The sequence below is a fragment of the Nanorana parkeri genome, unplaced genomic scaffold, assembly GCF_000935625.1.
Source record: "Nanorana parkeri isolate BGI_ZX_2015 unplaced genomic scaffold, ASM93562v1 scaffold617, whole genome shotgun sequence".
Classification (NCBI taxonomy): Eukaryota; Metazoa; Chordata; class Amphibia; order Anura; family Dicroglossidae; genus Nanorana; species Nanorana parkeri.
The window spans coordinates 147327-168552 of NW_017306885.1; the positions used below are offsets into that span (position 1 = coordinate 147327).

Consider the following 21226-nt stretch of genomic DNA (forward strand, 5'->3'; position numbering starts at 1 on the left):
TCTCCCAGCCTGCCGGTCCTTCTCATCACTTGGCTCTCCCAGCCTGCCGGTCCTTCTCATCACTTGGCTCTCCCAGCCTGCCGGTCCTTCTCATCACTTGGCTCTCCCAGCCTGCCGGTCCTTCTCATCACTTGGCTCTCCCAGCCTGCCGGTCCTTCTCATCACTTGGCTCTCCCAGCCTGCCGGTCCTTCTCATCACTTGGCTCTCCCAGCCTGCCGGTCCTTCTCATCACTTGGCTCTCCCAGCCTGCCGGTCCTTCTCATCACTTGGCTCTCCCAGCCTGCCGGTCCTTCTCATCACTTGGCTCTCCCAGCCTGCCGGTCCTTCTCATCACTTGGCTCTCCCAGCCTGCCGGTCCTTCTCATCACTTGGCTCTCCCAGCCTGCCGGTCCTTCTCATCACTTGGCTCTCCCAGCCTGCCGGTCCTTCTCATCACTTGGCTCTCCCAGCCTGCCGGTCCTTCTCATCACTTGGCTCTCCCAGCCTGCCGGTCCTTCTCATCACTTGGCCCTCCCAGCCTGCCGGTCCTTCTCTTTGTTATTATTATTTCTTCAATACTTTGATTTAGTGACTCAGAACAAGAATACAGATGAGAGACTTGTGACTATTGTGTGGCTCAGAACATACTGAAGTTAGTGAATGACCAGAACTGCCAGGTATCCAGCATTGCAGTGGCAGCACCCAGCTCTGTTTCAGTATATCTTAGTTATCCTCCAGGGAAAAGAGAAACAGGAGGCAAGGTATGCAGTTTAACATTGTGGTCATCACTACCCTAGAAACCACAGCTATTGTACAAGACACATATCCATGGGGTGATATCTTTAATGCCATGTAACTGAGGGCTTGTGTTGATGACATCAGCTTAATATGCTTGATATCTTTCAGAATGTTGTGTATCTGGCCTGAAATTGACCTCCTTCAAGAGGATTTTGCATTTAAATCAACTTGTATGGAGATGCAAAACTTGCGTGAAAGCACACATGACCTTATACGTATTACAACTAACATTCAGGCTTTTTATTTAGTCTCTTCACTCCTGAATTCAGATTTGTAAGATTCAAACCTTAAAAAGAAGTCCAGAGCCACACGAGACTCCAAAATGCACCTTCCCTTTCTTGCTCTGACTTCCCGTATCAACCCAACCCCAGATATACATTTCAAATGGAAAATACAAATACTGAGGATTCATCTACAGAATGATTCTGCTGCCTTGACTTACTTTCAGATAAACAAGAAGAACTAAGAGTTTTGTTAGATTCTACAGGAAAATCTGCCTGCTGTTTGACGTGAATAAAAAAAATAGTACTGAAGTGGAACCTTTTCACTTGCTTTGGCACGAAGTCTGGTACATATGGAGAAGGTTTACAAAACAAAGCCACCTATGTATTTCATCCATGTAGCTCATTTGTAGTGATGTTAGGAAAACAAATATTAGTTGGTGACAAACACCATATCCATCCGTACAGTGATAGGAGTTGATCACGCATATCATGTGTGCTATCCTTTGATAAATCTGATAGAATCAGTCACATGTCATTCCATTTGTACCTGTTTAATAATTAGCTTTCTTTCTTTTAGAGGGTTTGGTCACATATTTGTTTTCTGCAGCAGGTTGCATCAGATATCTGTAATTGTCTCTGAATTCCTCAGCAATGTGGTCTCTCCACTTGGATTCCCAGTTCTACCCTTATAATGTGCCCATCATGGGGGTTTACTCCTGCTGGATCTTGTCATTAACTTTTAAGGGAATGACAGCAGAGTCTTGCCACCTAAAGAGATGCAGGGGTGATTGAGTCCACATCAGTTTTGGAAGGCCTGATGTTTCTATGTCAGTATACTGTGGTAATACTTACCTGTAAGAGCACACAAGGTCAGGTTGTAGCACTGCCTCATATCCTGTATTGATCAGAGTTTTCTACATTTACCAGAACTCACATTCCAATGTATTTACATTCCAGTCAGTGCAATGTAACCACAAGGTGGCATCTGACATCACTCTGTTTTCCTTCTGTGGAATGCTCCTCGTGAACTTCCATCAAGTGGTCAGCAGAGCTGGATATTAGCACTTCGGGAATTTCCCTGTAAAGAGCTCCGGGATAAACACTGCATTTTCTGGGAAGTTACACAGAGAGACTTGGACGTGTTATTCTATTAACCCTCAAATAGTAAAACAACATCAGAGACTGGAAATGAAAGGAAAATGTGCCAGAAAAGTGACAACAGACTGGCTTCATAAAGACAGCATAACAATCCATATTCACTGGGGCTTGTCATGGCTTAAAGGAGAACCCCAAACAATACTCTGCAATAAATATGAAGCCTGCCTGCTCCTGATGTGCTATATAGAAGGAAATGTATTGGTGCTGTAGCAGAAAGTGATGCCTGCCCCTCAGCATTCTGTTCAATGGGATTGGAAGGCCTGCAGCCATTATACATATTCATGTTCTCTGATTAGAGGAAGCTGCAACATGACAACGGTCACTTCAATCACTTTAGGCAGAGCTGGGGGGGCTTATTGTCCTGCAGTGTTACTATAGAAATTGGCAATGCCTTTTTACACCAACAGTAGTGTAATGCAAAATTCCATGGGGAGAATTTATAAAAACTGGAGCAGATTTTCACAACAACCAATCAGCTTCTCTCTCTCTCATTTCAAATCTTATCTGAGCAAACCAAAGAGAGATGCTGATTGGTTGCCATGGGCAACTGCTCCATATTCTCTCGGCTCCAGTTTCGATAAATCCCCCCCATGTGAACAGCTACATACACAGTTGAAATAGATTACAATGACCTAGTTTAAGTTATGTAAATTTATTTACATTGCTCAGCTAAGTAGGAAACACCCCTATTTCCTGCTTCAGCTTTACAGCATCTTGTGTCACCTGCCCATTCAGAGGACAAGGATTCAGCTGTGTAATAAAACTGATTCATTGTCCAATAAAAAGGCTGGAGACAGAGAGGTGGCATGGGAAGCTGGAAAGTTGAACCAGGAAATAGAGGTGGCACACACCCATCTGTGCAATGTGGAAGATCTATGTGAATCACAAGACTGGCCGAGCATGATTACAAACCCTATGCCAGGCAAAATAAATCCCTTGTATATGTTTTGCTGTGTGAGTTCTGGTTAAATCTACACTATACAAGAGCCAATTGGAAAACATCAACTACATATATGGATAATACATCTGAGTTTTTTCTTATTATAAACAATATAGCTTCCATCAGCCGGTAAACTTAGTTCATCCTTTCTGCACCACAGAAAACTGAGTACCACTGTGTCCTAAACAGATTTACACCAATGATGGATGATCTGCGTCACATTATAGAAAGTCTGCTGCTAAGATGGAAGTAAAGCTGGCCATACACTGCGAATTTCGGATGCTCCTTCACAAACCAGTGGAAATTTGCACAGTTGTTGCCCCCTGTCGGCACTCTTCCATTTGGCATCCTTCGATCCGAGGTTTGTATTGTGATACACAACATTGCTCGCTCCAGGTATTGAAGTGACATTAAAGTATATTTTTGTTTCCCTCCCCCTAATGTTAATGTCAGCACTTACCTTAAATTATGTCTCTTAATGCGATCTTCTTCTTCCTTCCTGTTTTCATCTGTCTCTCCAGCGCTGACTCCTCTGTCCTTGCTGGCACTTCCTCTACCACGGTGTCTGCATGCAGGTGCACGCCGTCCATAGACTTACCTTGTGTCTCTCCTCGCGTCACGGCCAAAAATGTGAACTACGCATGCGCCCGCCCAAAGATGCTTTGCAGCCGCCCAAGAATTTTCACATTTTCGGACGGGAGCGCAGGGAAGACACAGGTAAGTTTAAAACGCTTTTAAAGCGTGTTTTTTTAAAACACTTTTTGCATATAGTAGATCTATGCAAAAACACAGGAGGGTTTAAGGCCGGTGCACACCTAGGCGATTTATCGTGCGGTTTGTGTTGCGGGATATCGCGCAAAACACAGATTCACATTGAAGTCAATGGAGGCGGTTCACACCTTTGTGGTTTGGCGTGCGACCAAAATCGCCTGTTGCGTTTTAGGGTGGTTGTTGCGCGGTTTGGGTCCCATAGACATCTCTAATCATTGAAAGTGACGCAATCGAAAACATGCAATAACCGTGCGAAAGCAGCTCAGCATCTGAATCGCCTAGGTGTGGACCTAGCCTGAGAGTTACAATCAGAGTCCCTCCACAAAGGGGAGGTAGAAAACACCAATGGAACCTAGAGGGTCTATCTTCTTCTGTAATCATGCCTTGTAAACCTAGGATTGTAAACCTACTTGTTCTCATGTTCACAAACAGCAGTGAGCACATAACAAACGTGATAACGATCAGGGCAGACATCCCTGGAGAGAGGGTTACTGACTGACTCTTAACACAGATTAGTGGCAGCAGGGGGCCATCAACTGTGACATCAACTCAGTGTCCCTGGTGAGAACCTGTCTGCCTTGATTAGAAGGCCTTAAAAAGAAACAAAAAACTTTGACTTGCTGTGTTTAATCATGTGTAGGCTCATATTGAATACAGATTGTAATAATATCTACATTATTAACACACTGAAATGGTAAGACCATGAACACAAGCCATAGATGAAGTTTTAAAGAAGGTAGCCATTGGTGGCTCTCTACAATATGCTGGGCATACTAGATGTATTTTCTGGGAAAACAATCTAATCAGCTTTAAAAATTGAAGCGCTCCAACCCAATGGGAAAGGAAAATACTGTTTACAAATGATGAAATGACACAATTAGCACACACCACCTATCTATGAAATGAGTGATCAGACTAAATCCTCAGGAAGACCTGACTCCACCAATTTATAAGTCTGTGTCCACCGTTTCCATATCAAACTGTTACTAGAGCTCATATACAGTGGGAAAGGGGAAACTCTGATTGGATCATAGGAGCAGAGTGTGTTCAGCTTTTCTCAGCCTTGACATGGAAGTGTTAGAGGAGCAGCTACACAAAGGTTCCTGATAATAGTGTGGTAGTTACTCCATACACATGTGTACCGGACAAGGCAAGGAGAATCCATCAATGACGCAATGTTTTCATATTTTTCTTTTGTGCAAAATTGCACTTGACGTCGGTTTACAAATTGTTAACTTCTATTAACACAGAGTACACAGTTTCATTCAACATTATGGGGGCTTTTTCCACAATGAGGACAAAGAGCACCTAACTCTTGACTACAGCCAAAATGTCTGCAGACATTCCAAATGTGAATACCTGAGGATCAGGGCATAGGCATTCCCATAATAAAATGTGACAGCTGTCATATGGTGAGAAAGGACCGAGTGCTTGGGTAGCTTATAGCAGAATGGGCACCATCATAATCTTAGTGGGTTGTGTAACTGATTGACATCAAAGTTGAATCACTGAAATCTGCCGTACACATTGCAGTGTGCGCACTTTATGCCCTAAGTGTATTGTTATAATTATACAGAATTGATATAGCGCCAACAGTTTGCGCAGTGCTTTACAATATAGGGAAGACATTACAATCGCAATACAATTCAAGACAAGATGGTAAGGAGGACCCTGCCCGTGAGGGATTACAAGAGTGTTATCAGTATATGGGAAGGGAAAACAAAAGAACATCCGGTCCTACATTGGAAGCGCTGGGCAAGGCCTTATTCACATGGACTTCAACTTTCATAAGAGCAGTGTGTACAGCAACATTTTCAGAGCTTTCAGCAAGCTTGAAGCCTCTAAAGTACCATTTAGCTCATTTAGTCTTCTAAAAGGCTTTAGTAAGGTTGTTAGAAGCCTGCTAGCAGCTTGCTTAAAGTTACTGTTGGCACTCCCATTGAGGTCTCTGTTTAACATTCCAAAACTAGAGCTAAAGGAAGCTGTGAAGGCTTCAAGAAAGCTGCTCAAAGCTTTGGGAATGTTTTGTAAAAGCTTGGTGCACACACGGCTCCTATACAAGCTGAACAAGGCCTACGTGTGATGACTCTTTAGCTTTTCCCTAATGTTGGAGTGCCCTGTTACAACGTGACCTCAGAAAAGTAAAGCTGCCGGAGAAGAATGAGAGGTCCATATTAGAAGTAATTGTGTGCCACTGTTATAGCATTCTACTCATTCTGAAAATGGATTTCTACAAAATTCGAATTGATCCACAAATGTAAACAGAAAAGAAGAAACCAATCCAGAACAATCCAGAACTTGTGAAGTGAAATGGAAAGCTCAACCTCCGACCAAAACTTTTTGTTATAAATAAGCTGAATTGTGAAATGCAGGAAAAGAGTTCAACCATTTGAAACCTTTATAAAATCGGCCCCTAATGAAATTTGTATGCAATGGCGACAAACATTTGATCACAGTCACAGAAAGCAAAGGAAAACTCATCTAACCAACTTTACATTTCTGACTTCAAAAGCATCACAGTGTCTGCATTAGCATTTATGTTGCACTTACTGTCTGAGCGCAGAATACTTCACTTTGAACTAAAGAGCGAGACAGTTAACAAAGAGAGACTATAAACATGGAGCTAGAAAATTGCCTATTCTGCTGGCACCAACAAACCTGGAAGTATTTTGCTCCCTGCAAAGAATAGATGGAAAGCTGCCTCTGTGCTGAATTAGCTGGGAGAGATTTATGGCATCTCTTCCCAGTTAACATCTTCTTTACTTTAGCGATTAGTCAGGGAGTCTCTTCTGCAGCAGCCATATCTAAAGCCTCAATATGAACACAGAGCTTCACAACAGCTCTGTTACCTGCTCCAAACTTTGTTCTGATGAGCCTCCCAGCCATGTATGCATACATTAAGGGCAGTCATATACTGGAAGATTCTGGACACATTGTTGTTTGATAAGAAGTCCGTATTTCAGCCATGTACGATCCAATCAGGAGACGATCTCTGGTGTCTCCAGCAATTAAGATTGGTGGAATTCCATGTGATATGTAATTCATCTATAATAAGATAAAGTATCCAAGCTCTTTCTATTACTGCCTACCTATAGTCAGTAGTAGGGAGGTGGCCTGACATGTAGGAAACATTGTATGTTGGAAGACCATGTAGGAATCTGTGTGAATGCAGTTTCTGACATGGCACATACACAGCCAGAAAAATCAATATATAACTTGCTACTCAGTAATATAATGCACTTTAAAGGGACATTTGCATACATATTAACAGTTTTTTGTCTTGGCTGCCAATAGTAATGAGCAAATCATTTTAGTCTCTAAAGATAAATTGGTGTGATTAGTGTTATCTTCCAACATTCAGCACTCCTCTTTACCTGCTTATATGAGCTGACCATGTGATGATGGCATAATACCGCTTTTACATGCAATTGTGTAAAACATTCATGCTCGGATTACATGCATATGTATGTCTATGGAGGAGAGGAAGTGACCAAAATGTTATTCTTCTGTCAACTGCACTAGAAACACTTCCACGTTCCTTTACTCTATCTTGAAATGAGTCATGTAACCCCTTTAGTACACCCTATGGCCCATTTCACACAGACTTTATATTGCAAACACTAGTTGTAAAGCACCATTCACAGCAAGCTTTACAATACTTTCCACAGCCTTCAGGAAGCTTTCTTAAAGCTCTTTAAGAACCCATCAGCTCCAATAAGGGACTGCAAAATACAGATTTCAATGATCGCGCTGCCTATCAAGCTTCACCATTGCATTGTATTAAAGCTACAGGCAGCACCGTCACTAGACTAGTACCGTATTTAGCACAGCGGCTGAAGGGTGCTGTGAGGGCTTCAAAAAGTAGCTGGAAGTTTGATGCTTGCTGTGTATGTTGCCCTTCAGTCCAGTGTTTACAAGTTCAGGCCTGTCTATACTAGCTTGGGGAGAGTAACAGCAAGGCTCTTCACCCATTGAGGACTCAAAAGTATATGTGTATTAAAAAAAAAAATTTATACTCTGCGATGTAGTTACGCACCCCGATGTAGTTAGGCACCGCGATGTAGTTAGGCACCGCGATGTAGTTACGCACCCCGATGTAGTTACGCACCCCCATGTAGTTACGCACCGCGATGTAGTTAGGCACCGCGATGTAGTTACGCACCCCGATGTAGTTACGCACCCCCATGTAGTTACGCACCCCCATGTAGTTACGCACCGCGATGTAGTTACGCACCGCGATGTAGTTACGCACCCGATGTAGTTACGCACCGCGATGTAGTTACGCACCCCGATGTAGTTACGCACCCTGACATAGTTACGCACCCCGACGTAGTTACGTGCCCCGACGTAGTTACGCGCCCCGACGTAGTTACGCGCCCCGACGGAGTTACGCACCGCGACGGAGTTACGCACCGCAATGCAGTTACGCACCGCGATGGAGGTATATATATATCTTGCAGACTGAAACAGGTTTTATTCCAGAGATCATCTATATTTGGCTCTATTCATCTTGCTGTCAATAGTTGATGGATAGAATTTCCAGGACAGGATGCTACTACCGCCATGCTATACTAGAAAATTGGCCTTCTCTGGGTGCCCCCCAGGCCCAGCTGTGGATCTTTCAGAACTAGCCTCCTAGCTATATAAAGTTGGCACTGTGCCATTTTCTTTCCACACGTCACTAATAGATTTATCAACTTCTGAAGACAGTTGCTGGTCCCAGAGATGATATGGGGCATTCACAGCAAACAGGCAATCAGGACAAAACTGGGTCGGTGGTTTCATGTTGCCATTATGTAATGTTTTGTGTGGGTCCATGACACAGAATCTCAGTAAATCGAGTGTATTTCTAGGCTGTGACAGCACACAATGTACATGTAGGTGGTATAATGGGAGGCATGGATGGAGCTCCCTTCACATTCCTATGTACCAGCATGGAAGATTACAACCATGCACTGTGCCGGGGAACAGAGTGAAGAGCACAATGCCAGAAATGATCCTCAGGCTTTGACATTCATCTTTCCTTGTCATGATTGAATGGTCTCTCCCCTTATTCTAAGGCTTGTTCTGGTCCTGTTATATAACAGTTCATGTTATTCCCAGCGCCATCTACAATCGGCGCAGAGACTTTGCCGAGGAGTCCGGGAACACAATGATGTAGAAAACTATTGAGACTGCTTGTGTCTGCCCGGAGTGTTCTCTCTGAGGGAAACCCAAACTTCCCATCCAACCTTCCCGAGAAATGACTGCTCTCCGGATCCCATTGGGGGGGTTCAGTGTCCAGCAGAGCTGTCTGTACATTATGTACATGGCCGTCACGCACCCCCTGAGCTGTCCATACATTGCCGTCGTCCCCCGAGCTGTCCATACATTATACCCATGGCCGTCACCCCCCCCCCACTGTCCATACATTATATACATGGCCGTCACCCCCCGAGCTGTCCATACATTATATATATGGCCGTCACCCCCCGAGCTGTCCATACATTATATACATGGCCGTCACCCCCCGAGCTGTCCATACATTATATAGCCCCCCCCGAGCTCTCCATACATTATATACATTGCCGTCCCCCCCCGAGCTGTCCATACATTATATATATGGCCGTCACCCCCCGAGCTGTCCATACATTATATATATGGCCGTCACCCCCCGAGCTGTCCATACATTATATACATGGCCGTCACCCCCCGAGCTGTCCATACATTATACCCATGGCTGTCATCAGGGGACAGGGTGCCGCGTCCTGTCAGGTAGATGTGTTGCGCACGTTGCTGACTTGCAGTCTATAGAAGGATGGAAGGGACACGTCCGGTGTAGTAGCGGAGCTGGAAGGGTTAATGTGTGTAGGTGAAGCCCGGCACCCTCCTCCTTCCCCGGGCCCTGATAACACGTCATAGAGGAGGGAGGCCGGGAGCTATATAAGCAGCGCTCAGCACGTCTTTCTCTCAGAGCTCACTGACAGCAACCCTATACAGAGATCACCTCCCGGTGACAGCTCACCTCCAGAATCCAGCGTGCCCGGAGCCCGGTGACAACTCACATCCAGAGCCCAGCGTGCCCTGTGCCAGCTCAGCTCACCTCCAGAGCCAGCTCACCTCCACCGTCCCGTGTGCCCGGTGCCAGTTCACCTCCAGCGGTCCCGTCTAGCACTCACATGAGTGCCCTATCCATGAGCCTGGAGAGCCGCTGTGTGTCCCCCTATGCAGCCTGGTGCATGGAGCCCGCCAACTTCTACGAGCAGCGGGTGAGCGCCTCTCCGAGCCACTGCAAGCCTCGGGTCATGTGTGAGGAGCCCGAGCCCCCGGTGGGCAGCGGCAGCACCCTGGCCGAGCTCAGCGCAGCCCCGGCCATCTACGACGACGAGAGCGCCATCGACTTCAGCTCGTACATCGACTCCATGGCCTCCGTGCCCAACCTGGAGCTGTGTAACGACGAGCTGTTCGCCGACCTGTTCAACAGCAAGAACGGCGAGCGGACGGAGAGCGGGGCGGACTACCTGAGCGGACTCCTGGCCCCACACTTCAAGCCACATCTCAAGCAGGAGCCGGAGTGGAGTGACAGCGACATTTCCTCGTCCCTTCCCTGCCAGATCGCCACCTGTGCCCAGACCAGCATGAACCTGCAACCCACACCACCCACCTCTCCAGAGCCCTGCTCCGCCACCAGCTCCGCCTGCCCGTCCCCATCCTCCTCCACCACCGGCGGCAAGGACCGGGGCAACAAGAAGAATTTGGACCGCTTCAGCCCGGAGTACCGGCAGAGAAGGGAGAGGAACAACATAGCGGTGAGGAAGAGCCGAGACAAGGCGAAGAAACGCAACACTGACATGCAGCAGAAACTGCTGGAACTCTCCAACGAGAACGAGAAGCTGCACAAGAGGATCGACCTGCTCACCAGGGACTTATCCAACCTCAGACACTTCTTCAAACAGCTGCCCCCCACAGCCACCGCCGGCACCTTCCTGGGCACCATCGACTGCCGGTAACCGTGCCAGCCTGAGCACATGGACTACAATCACTGAATACCTCAACCCTGGGAGGGAGGGGCTCACCCTGCATCATACAGGACAATGTGCTCCCCTCTCCACACTGAGCCATACTTCTCAGTCATCAGCCTAGTGCAATAAGACTTTCATAGCATGTAGAAGGGATTTGGGGAGTGTTTGAACCCCACCGAGTGCCAGAATCATGACAACTGTCTCCTCTGGCACTCATCATTGGATTTCAATGTGCCAAAGAGCTGGGTTAGCAGCAAGTATTAAAGGTGCAGTGCACCTGACATCACGTGACCACTGCACTTTTAATATTCATGACCTGATGGATGTGAAGCTTTCCCCTGCTGTCCTGTAGAGATAGATTGCAGGCTACAGCCTCACATTTATTAATTCATGTGAACAAAATGGGAGGTACGGACTGAACGCTAATATTGTAAACACTTTAGAGCTAAGTCCATGCAAACGTTTTATGACTACAAAATGGATGATTTTCATAACCATTGTCCGATATCCCCCCATCTCTTTAAGTGCCTGTTGCTTTTCTAGTGCCTTTTAATATGTTGTTTTTTACTTGTTCTCTTTATATTTTTGTATTTGAGATACTGGTTCTCTTTGTCTCGTGTTGTCCTGCTAATGCCCAAGTGGAGCCATTCACATTAGCAGAAGCATTTGATATGTTCTGTTAGTGCCTTGCACAATCGGCCTGTAGCTGAACGTACTGTATGGGGAGGGCACATTTTGGGCAGTGCCAAACAGAAATTGTGCTGGTCTTCAGTTTCCTTTTTTGTTGAATGTGTAGCCAGATAATAGTGCTACCCCCTGGAATTCTAGAACGATATATTTCTCTTCTCCACAAAACTATAAGACAAAGCTAAAACATTTCCCTTCCTTAAATTATTTTTGTAATTTGTAGTTTTCTATATTCTGTATGGATGCAGCTATGGTACGTTTGTAAAATGATTACAGAGAAACAAATACTTTGTATTGTAGATATTAGGGAAACAGAATGAGCATGCTCAACTTTTTATATGATCATTTTTACAGCATTTTTAATAATAATAAAATGTAAAAATGCACCAGCATCGGTCTCACTGCTTTATTGTCCATCAAGTGTACAAAGTCTGTGGAAGGGGTTAAACGGTGTCAATGTTGGGTTACGTTTTCTTAGCTGGAACCATCACATACACAAGAAGTCACTCTGTCTTCTCTTGAATTTCATATCACAATTCTGGTTAATGAATAGCTGGGAAAGGCTATAGGTCATTAGCACCCGATCGGTACAAACAGGTTTATTTCATATGAAGGGCTTGTTCACTCTGCCATGAAATGCATTTGTGTCAATAAGCCTTGCTCACACTAGTGTCACAGTACAACACACTGCATTTCAGCTTCACTCACCGGTTTTGCCAATTAAATTCTTAATGCAACACATGCATTTCTGGTGTAAGCCCGACCTGAAGAACACAAGTGTGCTCATCTATGAGTATGGCACAAGGTGTGACAAAACCAGGGGTAGCTAAACTATGGCCCTCCAGGTAAGATGAAGCTACAAATCCCCTCATGCCTGTAGCTGTCAGACTTGCAATGCCTAATGGGATTTGTGGTAGCTTGGCTACACCTTGGACTAAACTGTCCAACTTTTGGTCCTTAAAGGTTGTACACAAGTTAGGATTTTGGAACAGTCATTTATTTTGTCTTGTGAACTGATCTCCTAATACATTATAATCCTGTTGCTCTAAGGAATGAAGTTGGGACACTTCCTGGTATAAATCTAATTTCTACTCACCTGCTACCATGAGCAGAACACCTCAAGGGACCTACCTGGGAACACCACTGAAACACATTAAAAACAGATGCAAGACAAAAAGGGTCTGATGTGACCGTAAAGGACGCAGTCACACCACAGTGCATGTAATAACACACATTACAATGACAGTGTATTGCTATTCAATCTTAAAGTGACACTAAGCTCAGGAGTTACATCTTAAAAATGTATTCAGCTTCCTTAACTATCAACAAAAATGTATCTTATTTGTGCATCACTCGGCTGTAGATCCTCAAATCATCTCTGAATTGGCACTGACACTGTCCTTCCTTCTGGAGGGTGGCTACTTTTGTTCTCCATGGTCCCTGTGTGTGTTGTAAAGTAGCCACCGCTCCAAGCTCGCTCCTGTGATGGACTACAATCTCAATACAAATTGGTGAACTAAACGTGAGATTGTAGTCCATCATGGGAGAGAGTTCAGAGATGGTTTGAGGATCTACACCTGAGTGATACACAAATAAGATACATTTTTGTTAGTAGTTAAGATACTTGAATGTATTTGTAAGATTTAACTCCCGAGTTTAGTGTCACTTCAACAGCACCCCAATGCTGTCCAAAAATTGCCTCTGCACTAAAAATGCACCACAGCACAAGGATGTAAATGCTGTGTGGTGCTTTAAAGGTATTACATGTGTTTCAAAAATGGGTGTCTTAACAGTGGAGAAATGCTTGTGTCAGCTGACCGGTATTATGGTGTGAACAAGTTCTAATAGATCACTTTAGGGACACATCTCTATAATATAATGTGTACTGTAATGTAAAAGCCTGATGTGCAGAGTATTAGGCTGGCCATACACTATTAGATCTACCATCAGCTAGGCAGCGAAAGTGCCTGCCTAATTAAATATACAGTATATTGAATGTACTGTCCAGGTGTGTCCTTATATTACATAAAAGAAGATTATATAGTGTATGGTCAGCCTAAGGCCCCGTTCACACTTAGCGATTTACCGCGTGATATCGCTCTCCAATGCTTCTCAATGAGGCAAAGGGTCCTGCTGTCGCGGGTCGTGCGTCGCTACAGCAGGACCCTTTTTGGAGCAGGTTTAGCCGCGTTCAAGCTTGCTCAATGCAAGCATTTGCGCGATATCGCGCGATGTGTGAATGGGGCCTTAGTCTTATCAACCTTTCAAGACACTGCAAGGATGGTGTACCACAGGGGTAGTTCTATACAACCTGGAGATGCGTATAACAATATTCCAGCTTTCATCTCTATATCGTGGGTTAGAAAATGAGAACTGGAATCTGGTTGCTCTGGGAAACCGTTTGTACATATCCACAGCATTCCCCCTGGCACATATGTGAAATCTATACACCACGTGATGTCATACAGAAAGAATATTGATACAGATGAAGCAGATCCAATACATTGGAGAGGATAAATCCAATCATTCTCTTTTCAAAAAGAAACTGCAAGCAGTGGTTTTGCAGCAAAAAGACGCAAATTACAGCATTTACAGAAATGGTTTTATTAAAACTTGTTCCTTTTTATTTACATAGAGAAGGGGGGTTCTACTGAAGATACCATCTAACATGTCCCACCAGCTATGGAGACTTGTAGTACTTCAATAGCTGGCACGTGTTCATGCCCAGCTTAGCGCATTCATTAAAACACAATTTCAGTGTAAAATGTTCTCTCCATGAGTTAATCAGTAACTATATAGCAAAGTCCAGACCCCCTTAAACGTCATGAATTCCTGCTTGCAGAAGACATATCTCCTCCAGGCCCACGCTGCTGTTCACATGTTGGACGTAGCAGGTCACAGGCCCCACCTGCTTTCCCAGGATGGCACTCACCTCATAGCGCTGCAGATAAAAGGCATGTGTACTCAGCAAACAGAACTGTACATTTTGTTCAAACAAGTACATAGCTCAGATAAAAATCATGCAGCAAGGTCCTCTCCCTGTTTATTACCTTTTACAGCCCAGACGACAGTTGAGCACAGGTGAGCCAAAAGTCTGAGCTCAACTACAAGATTACTGTACAATGTCTGGTGCTGATAACCGAATGCCATTTTATTTCCACTGCAATTACACAGTGCTCCTTATCACTGAATGGGGGTTACTGGTAGCAAAGGTTATGCAGGTACCTGCACATTACTCATGATTCCATTAGACAACCTTTTTCCATGTACTGTGCCTCATGGAGTGATGTGCTCTTACTAATGGCCTTAGAGCTATACAAGGGCAGATAGCTTCAAGCGATTGGGGTCAAGTAGCATTGCTTACAACAATCATGCAATAATAGGGCCTCTAAGAGTTGGAAAATCACTGCGGAACTGGGTGCAGATCACTACATTTTCTGTGGAAGTGCTCAGTGTACATGCACTGCATCCACACTTCATATGGGAGAAGATCACAATGAGTTCTGTGTCTCCATCAATGTAATATAGAGTGGGCAGATGTCTCATTATCTATTGCTTTTAGATTTCTGCCTGCCCATGTGCAGCCATAAAAGTGGTGCAGAATTTAAGTAGTAGTAGCTAAATCACAAAGCTAGATACACTGGATTTTACTTTACAGCTTTAGAATACCAGTACTCTCTCTTTGGCCATTAACTTACTATCACAACACTTGTACACAAGTAAGGCCATCCATAGGCCTACAAGGCCAGTTATACATTCATGGGCAACCCTTTAGACACAAGAATCAGCTGCTGCTGTCACTAACATGACATAGCTATGGGAGGCAGAGGAAACTAATGACACTGATACTACCAGAGGAAACAACAGAGATCAGGGCAGGTTTTCTAATCTGCCCCATCGACTGTTCAATCAGACAGTGGAGTCATGGGGGAGCCCAATTCAGCCTTTTCCCTCAATGTCTCCTTATGTCTGTGTGAACACTTTAAGAAGAAATGCATAAGACACTTGCTTCCTCTTGTACTGGCTCCTATAGTGACTGCGTACTCAGTTATAATAGTACTACTTCCATTAACCGTCATCAAATCGTAAAACCAGGAAACAGGCATGGTTTTGATTGGTTTGCACTGAGTTTTAGCCCATCCCCATAACAATCACATAGCCAAATGCTGCTACAGTGACAGTTTTGGTGCCCAACAATATCTACAAGAAGAGAGAAATCATTGGCACATAAGATTTAAAGTGCATATCTGGGCACAAAAACATATTCAGTACATCTCTGCAATACATGCACATTTAAATATGCTGCAAGTACAGAAATATACTTGTTGATCCTGCCATAAAACGATTGAGCTTGTAACTTCCTCTGGAAATAGCCTCTGTCCCACTGGCATCTTAAGCTATGCTATTAGCCTTGCCCAATTCTCCCCTGTGTATTACAGAAGCGAGGAGGAGGAGCGTACAGCCTAGGGGGTCAGCGCTGCTCCTGCATAGATACAGCACAATGAGCGAGCGTTGTCACCTTAGGTCAGGAAGTGTCTTACGCACAGGTTAGATGAAAATAAAGGGAAAAAAACTGGCTGGTGGTTATGTAGTATCATATTAACCCAGTGACATCACTCTTTTAGCGGGAGTATCACTCTTCAGTGTAACTTGCACCTCTTTCCTATTTAGAAGAGGTGAAAGTTACACTGAGGAGTGATACTGCCGCTAAGGATTCAGGAAAATCTCACTATGACACTATGAAGTGGCAGCTATAAAAGGAGATTTTTACTAATATTGCTGGATTTATGTTCTTGGGGAATCCTTTTGATAATTTAGTCGCTGCCATAATATAGTTTCACTTTCATCTTTTGTGATATTGCAAATTCATTGGGTTCTTTCATTTGAAAAGTGCACACTCTAGGGCCATCATCTTTATCATTACTGTATCCCAACCCCTAATAAAGCTGTCCATATTCCGTAATATTTTCTAGACATGTGCGATTCGTTTCGTTCCAAATCGAAATTCGGACGAATTTTCGGATGTATCCGAATTCCGAATTACAGACATAACGAATGCAAACAAATCCGAATTTCCATTTCCGAAATTCGGTAGCGTTAGTACGAACGTTCGTTTCGTTTTCTGTTCTTATTCGTTTTGTTCGTTGGAGCAAAGTGACATTAGAGAAGGAGAAAAATATTTTTTCACCCTCAAATGTCACTTTTGCTGCAAACGAACGAACGAACGAACGAAACGAATAAGAACAGAAAACGAAACGAACGTTCGTACTAACGCTACCGAATTTCGTCCGAATCCGAATTGACTTTCACACCCGAATCCTGAAAAACGAAATAACACAAATCCGAATTTAAAACGAAACAAAACTAAACAAATTTTTTGGCAGTGCACATGTCTAATATTTTCCTTGTTCAGCCCGTGGGGTGAACAAAGAAAATATAACAGATTCTTCCATCAACGTTTATGAACGTTGATTGAGGAATCTCCTGCTGTATTCATAGTATTCTACCGGTGGCCGCCGGCTGCTGTCAGAATACCCAGCTCATAGCCGCAAGCTCTGTTCATTTGAAGATATTCCAACTGGCTCCTTCGATCAGCTGATCTAGGGATACCGGCCAAAAGGGTACCGATGGCGGCACCCACTGTGCGAATTTCCTCAGGAACAGGCTGCAATTTGCTTAATGTATGGCCAGCGTAAGTCAATGACACAGTAAAAGGGTGCAGTCAGTTAATGTACTTTAGGCTTGCTTGTTCCAAACTGAGTAATTCTAAACTGATCTGTCTACCTAACTTTTGGGTGTACTTAGAAGAATCAGATGCTGATGAAGAGTCAGCTGCTGACATCATCCTGGCAGCTCAACCCCCTAAAGAAACAATCTTTAGCTGCAGACTGGTGGATAGCACATTCATTTGTCATTTCCGATTTGATGAGAATAGTTGCATAAAACATACCCCATCTTCATTGAAGCAAGAACTCAGAAGAGAAGAAATAGTATTCTGCTGCAGCTGTGGGGAAATCAGAACACATGAAACAATATAGCATGAGCAGTGTAATAAATATGTTCATATACAACGGGTATTTCAATGTTACTTCTCTTAATGGCACTCCACTTCATGGTTTAAAGCAGTGGCTTGTACCCATCAGTCCACAGACTGAATCGTAAATGCTATCAGTGTCACCAAGTCAAAGATCAGCGGGATTTCTAAATACCATGTTTTTATTATTATTATTCACATGTCATATGAAATATAAGAGTGTTTGCATTACACAACTGCAGTTTAAAGCACACTTGTCAAATGTTCACAATAATCCTGTAGCTGCAGAGGGGACAGGCTCTGGTGAGACAATGTAGCTTTATATTTCCTTCTAGGTTCTCCCAATCTGCCATTCCAACCCCCATAAAATCCTATCACTTTGTGAGAGCCAGTATTTTCATACACACCCTCCAAGTGATAGTGCTTGGTCCAGCAATAGCTCATACAGGCACTGAGCACTGAACTGGATGCACATTTTCCCTATTTTCAGAAGTTCTGAGGGGAATTTATCAAAACAGGAGCAGAGAGAATCTGGAGCAGTTGCCCATGGCAACCAATCAGCATCTCTCTTCAGTTTGCTCTGGTAAGATTTGAAAATGAGACAGAGAAGCTGATTGGTTGCAATGCAAATCTGCTCCAGTTTTGATAAATTCCCCTCTCTGTTTTTTGTTGTTTTTTTAGAGGGCTGCAGCAGTGAATCAGGAAGTTGAACAGGAAAACAAAAGGTAAGACGTAGTTGTCCTGGAGGATGCTATAGCTCTAATTTGCTTATCATGCACATATGACATCTGTGTTTTTAAAGATCACTGGAGCAAAGGGAGTTTTTACCCATTTAACACAATACTTAGAGTGTACGTAAAGCCCAAAGATTTGAATAGAATAGTAAAGAGATAAATCCCCTGACAAGTTTGTATTGCTTTCTGTGTCCCTGGGTAGATTTACACTCCCTAGTTGACCTGGTTGCCGTTATCACTGAGACAGAAATACATCTTCCAATGGGGACACTCTCTATGAAGGAAATTCTCCTAAATTTGTACAGATTTGATCTCACTTCCTGTTGCATCTTCAGGACAGCACATGCAGGGATTTCTCCCTGATAGGACATGCGCAGGGGAAAAAACTGACAGCGGTTCTAATCCTTCTCCACTTTATCCAAAACAAACAAATAGAATTGTCTATGTATATGCTTTAAGAAGGCTGCAACATGAGAAGGATTTAGGACAACTGGTTCAGTTGCAGTCCACAGAGGTCCGAGATGTTAATCAATACGATTTACTAAGCCAAATCAATGGCTTACCTTTAATTTTACTTTACGTCCTGGAGTTAATTCACAGTGCAGATATACTTCAAGCTTCATCCTGATAATTGGAGAGCTTACGTCTGCAGCACAATGGCGACAGAAATACTTGTGCCTGTAGGGAACATTAGCAAACATAAAACAAATAAACTAATTGGAGAAGAAAAGCAAATACTGTCATCTAGCTTGAAATGAAAATAATATAATCTAATTACATAAAACACAACAGCCCTGAGCAAAAAAGTCAAAAGGTCATGCAGTAAATGTAAAAGTCAGCGGCACTTCATAATGAAAAAGGCAACCAAGCATGCCATAAGGGTGACCAGAAATTGACCAACTTTCTCTGTTACAGATCTTGTTTGAGATCATCAGATACCACGGAGGGGGGGGGCTCTTGTGTGGAATAACAGGCATGTTAGAATGAATTCACTGAATTATTAAGTATAGATAGGTAGATTTCAGCCAGTGCTGTCTAGGAAATATGTTCAATTAAACTGGGCTCAATGCAGTTTTTTAATAGCACGCCTGCCCTACCCAATGGGTGTTTAAAGCATTACATGGCCTTTACCAATCTAGAAAACCAACACATGGACACCACTTATTGAACATACTGGGCTTCCTCAGCACAGGGCTGGTGTTCAGGTCAGCATATTAAGCACCGCAGGAATTATTACACTGGGGTACAAAAGTAAACAGGGATAACAGGCAGTGCTCCCTGGGAAATGTAGGTAAAGACCATGTGGTCTTTTAAAAGCTCAATGTGGGACTTTACCCCTCAAAGCTAAAAATCCCTCCCTCCTGATCATCCCCATAACCTCTGCGTGTGCACAGGCAGAGAGCACAGGACATTATCAGCTCACAATGCTTCTGGCAAAATCAACAGGTATTTGTTTGCACATTTCGAACATACAATATATAGCAAAACCCTTTCAGTGAAATATTTAATTCATCAAAAGGAAGCAAACAAGAGAAGTTTGTTGTTAGGGTTTATATACACTTCAAGGGAAGGCAAAAAACTTTAACATATGAACCATCAAATCAAATTTACCTGTCTGAATCCGAAGGCTGCAGCTTACTACTGCCACATAAGTTACATACTGGCCAAGAAAAAGATTCTCTCTCATTAACTCCATTAATAATTCCTGCGGAAACAATCACAAATGTTGACTCTGCAAGTGAAATAAGGAAGGTGGCAGACTTTATACAGTATATAAGCATACACTCACATTTGTAGCATTAGGCCCTCAAGCTATTTATTAAAAACATGAGTGAATAAAAACATAATGTTCTATGTGAAATTATCGTTTTAATAAGCCATCCTTGTACCCAATTAATTTGTTTACTCAGCCATGATGGCTTTTTGATTTCAACGAGTGAGGCCATCCAAAATTGAGCTTTCAGATTTCAGTGGGCACTGGTAGGGTGAATCACTTATTGGCTTCATATATCTCTCTAAAGAACGCCAAGAGAGAGAGCCTCTGGCTTTTCAAGATTAGGTCTTAATCCTCTTGCTCTGTTTCCATAATGTAAAAAAAATAAATCCAAACAGGGTGAATGAAACTCTCTTGTAAAGGTGGCCATACACCTGCCGACTATCGTACGATAATTGCGGGAAATGGAAGGCGTGCGACCGTTTCTACTGTACGGTCGCACGTCTTTTGTCTTACAAACATGTTTGAAAACCAGCCGAAAATCTGAATATTTTCGGCGGGTTTGTGGCCTGCTCGTAAGACAAATGCCGCACGGGCCGGTGTGCACAAGCGCACACTTGCGATGATCGCAAGTACGATCAACCTACCCAAGATGGGTACCTACCCAATAATACCTACCCAATAATTATTTTTCCTGTTCCAGCGCCAAATATCTCAAACAGGATTGAACGGCTGAAGAATGGGAGATCCAGATGTGTGGTGAAGGCTACCCAATCTGACAAACACGTTCTTTATAATTACAGCAAATGTACTCAACAGGCACATGAGCTGTGAACTGAACATTTAACAATGTATGTCCCATGGTACTTATAATGTACAGAGATTGATGATTCTATAATTGTCTTGTTTTTCTTCGCCTTGAAGACACCTGTCGCACTGTGGCTGATTGGGCTGCACTTGACTCGACTAGTTCTTTTCAAAGTTCATCTATCTAGAAAAACTGGAAATTCTAAATTTGTAGCAAAGTCAAATCCGTCAAATTGGACGCTTAATTGGACGCTTGACTGAGGAAACATGCTTTGTGACACAGTTTAACAATGACAGACACATATTTAGATATAACGTATCGCTGTAAATAAATCAAAGGTTACTTTGGGCAGACTTTCTCCAGGTTTGAAGGCCATC

General features: G+C 43.6%; 2 protein-coding genes and 1 long non-coding RNA gene across 3 annotated transcripts in view; 1 reads left to right on the top strand and 2 right to left on the bottom strand.

The window, feature by feature from the left end:
• Positions 1-3252: 3252 nt before the first annotated feature.
• LOC108792231 lies at positions 3253-11928 on the bottom strand. Its single transcript, XR_001941549.1, has 3 exons — positions 11724-11928; positions 4763-4766; positions 3253-3264 (listed from the first exon to the last, which is right to left on the bottom strand). It is a non-coding gene; the product is annotated as an uncharacterized LOC108792231 (long non-coding RNA).
• Positions 9984-10915, top strand: CEBPD (CCAAT/enhancer binding protein delta). The gene has a single exon (XM_018562964.1). It carries the CDS (start codon positions 10030-10032, stop codon positions 10858-10860), a length of 831 nt encoding a protein of 276 aa, XP_018418466.1. The 5' UTR covers positions 9984-10029; the 3' UTR covers positions 10861-10915.
• A 2257-nt stretch (positions 11929-14185) lies between the features above and the next one.
• Positions 14186-21226, bottom strand: part of SPIDR (scaffolding protein involved in DNA repair) — a 363404-nt gene continuing 356363 nt past the window's right edge. The window contains exons 15-18 of the mRNA XM_018562962.1: positions 19939-20032; positions 18891-19005; positions 17510-17563; positions 14186-14500 (exon numbers count right to left, since the gene is read on the bottom strand). Coding sequence (XP_018418464.1) covers positions 14375-14500; positions 17510-17563; positions 18891-19005; positions 19939-20032 — 389 coding nt within the window. The 3' untranslated portion in view covers positions 14186-14374. The remainder of the gene's footprint in view (positions 14501-17509; positions 17564-18890; positions 19006-19938; positions 20033-21226) is intronic.

Bases quoted from the DNA above. Each gene is read 5' to 3' on its own strand.
- CEBPD (XM_018562964.1), top strand. From the start codon at position 10,030: ATGAGTGCCCTATCCATGAGCCTGGAGAGCCGCTGTGTGTCCCCCTAT.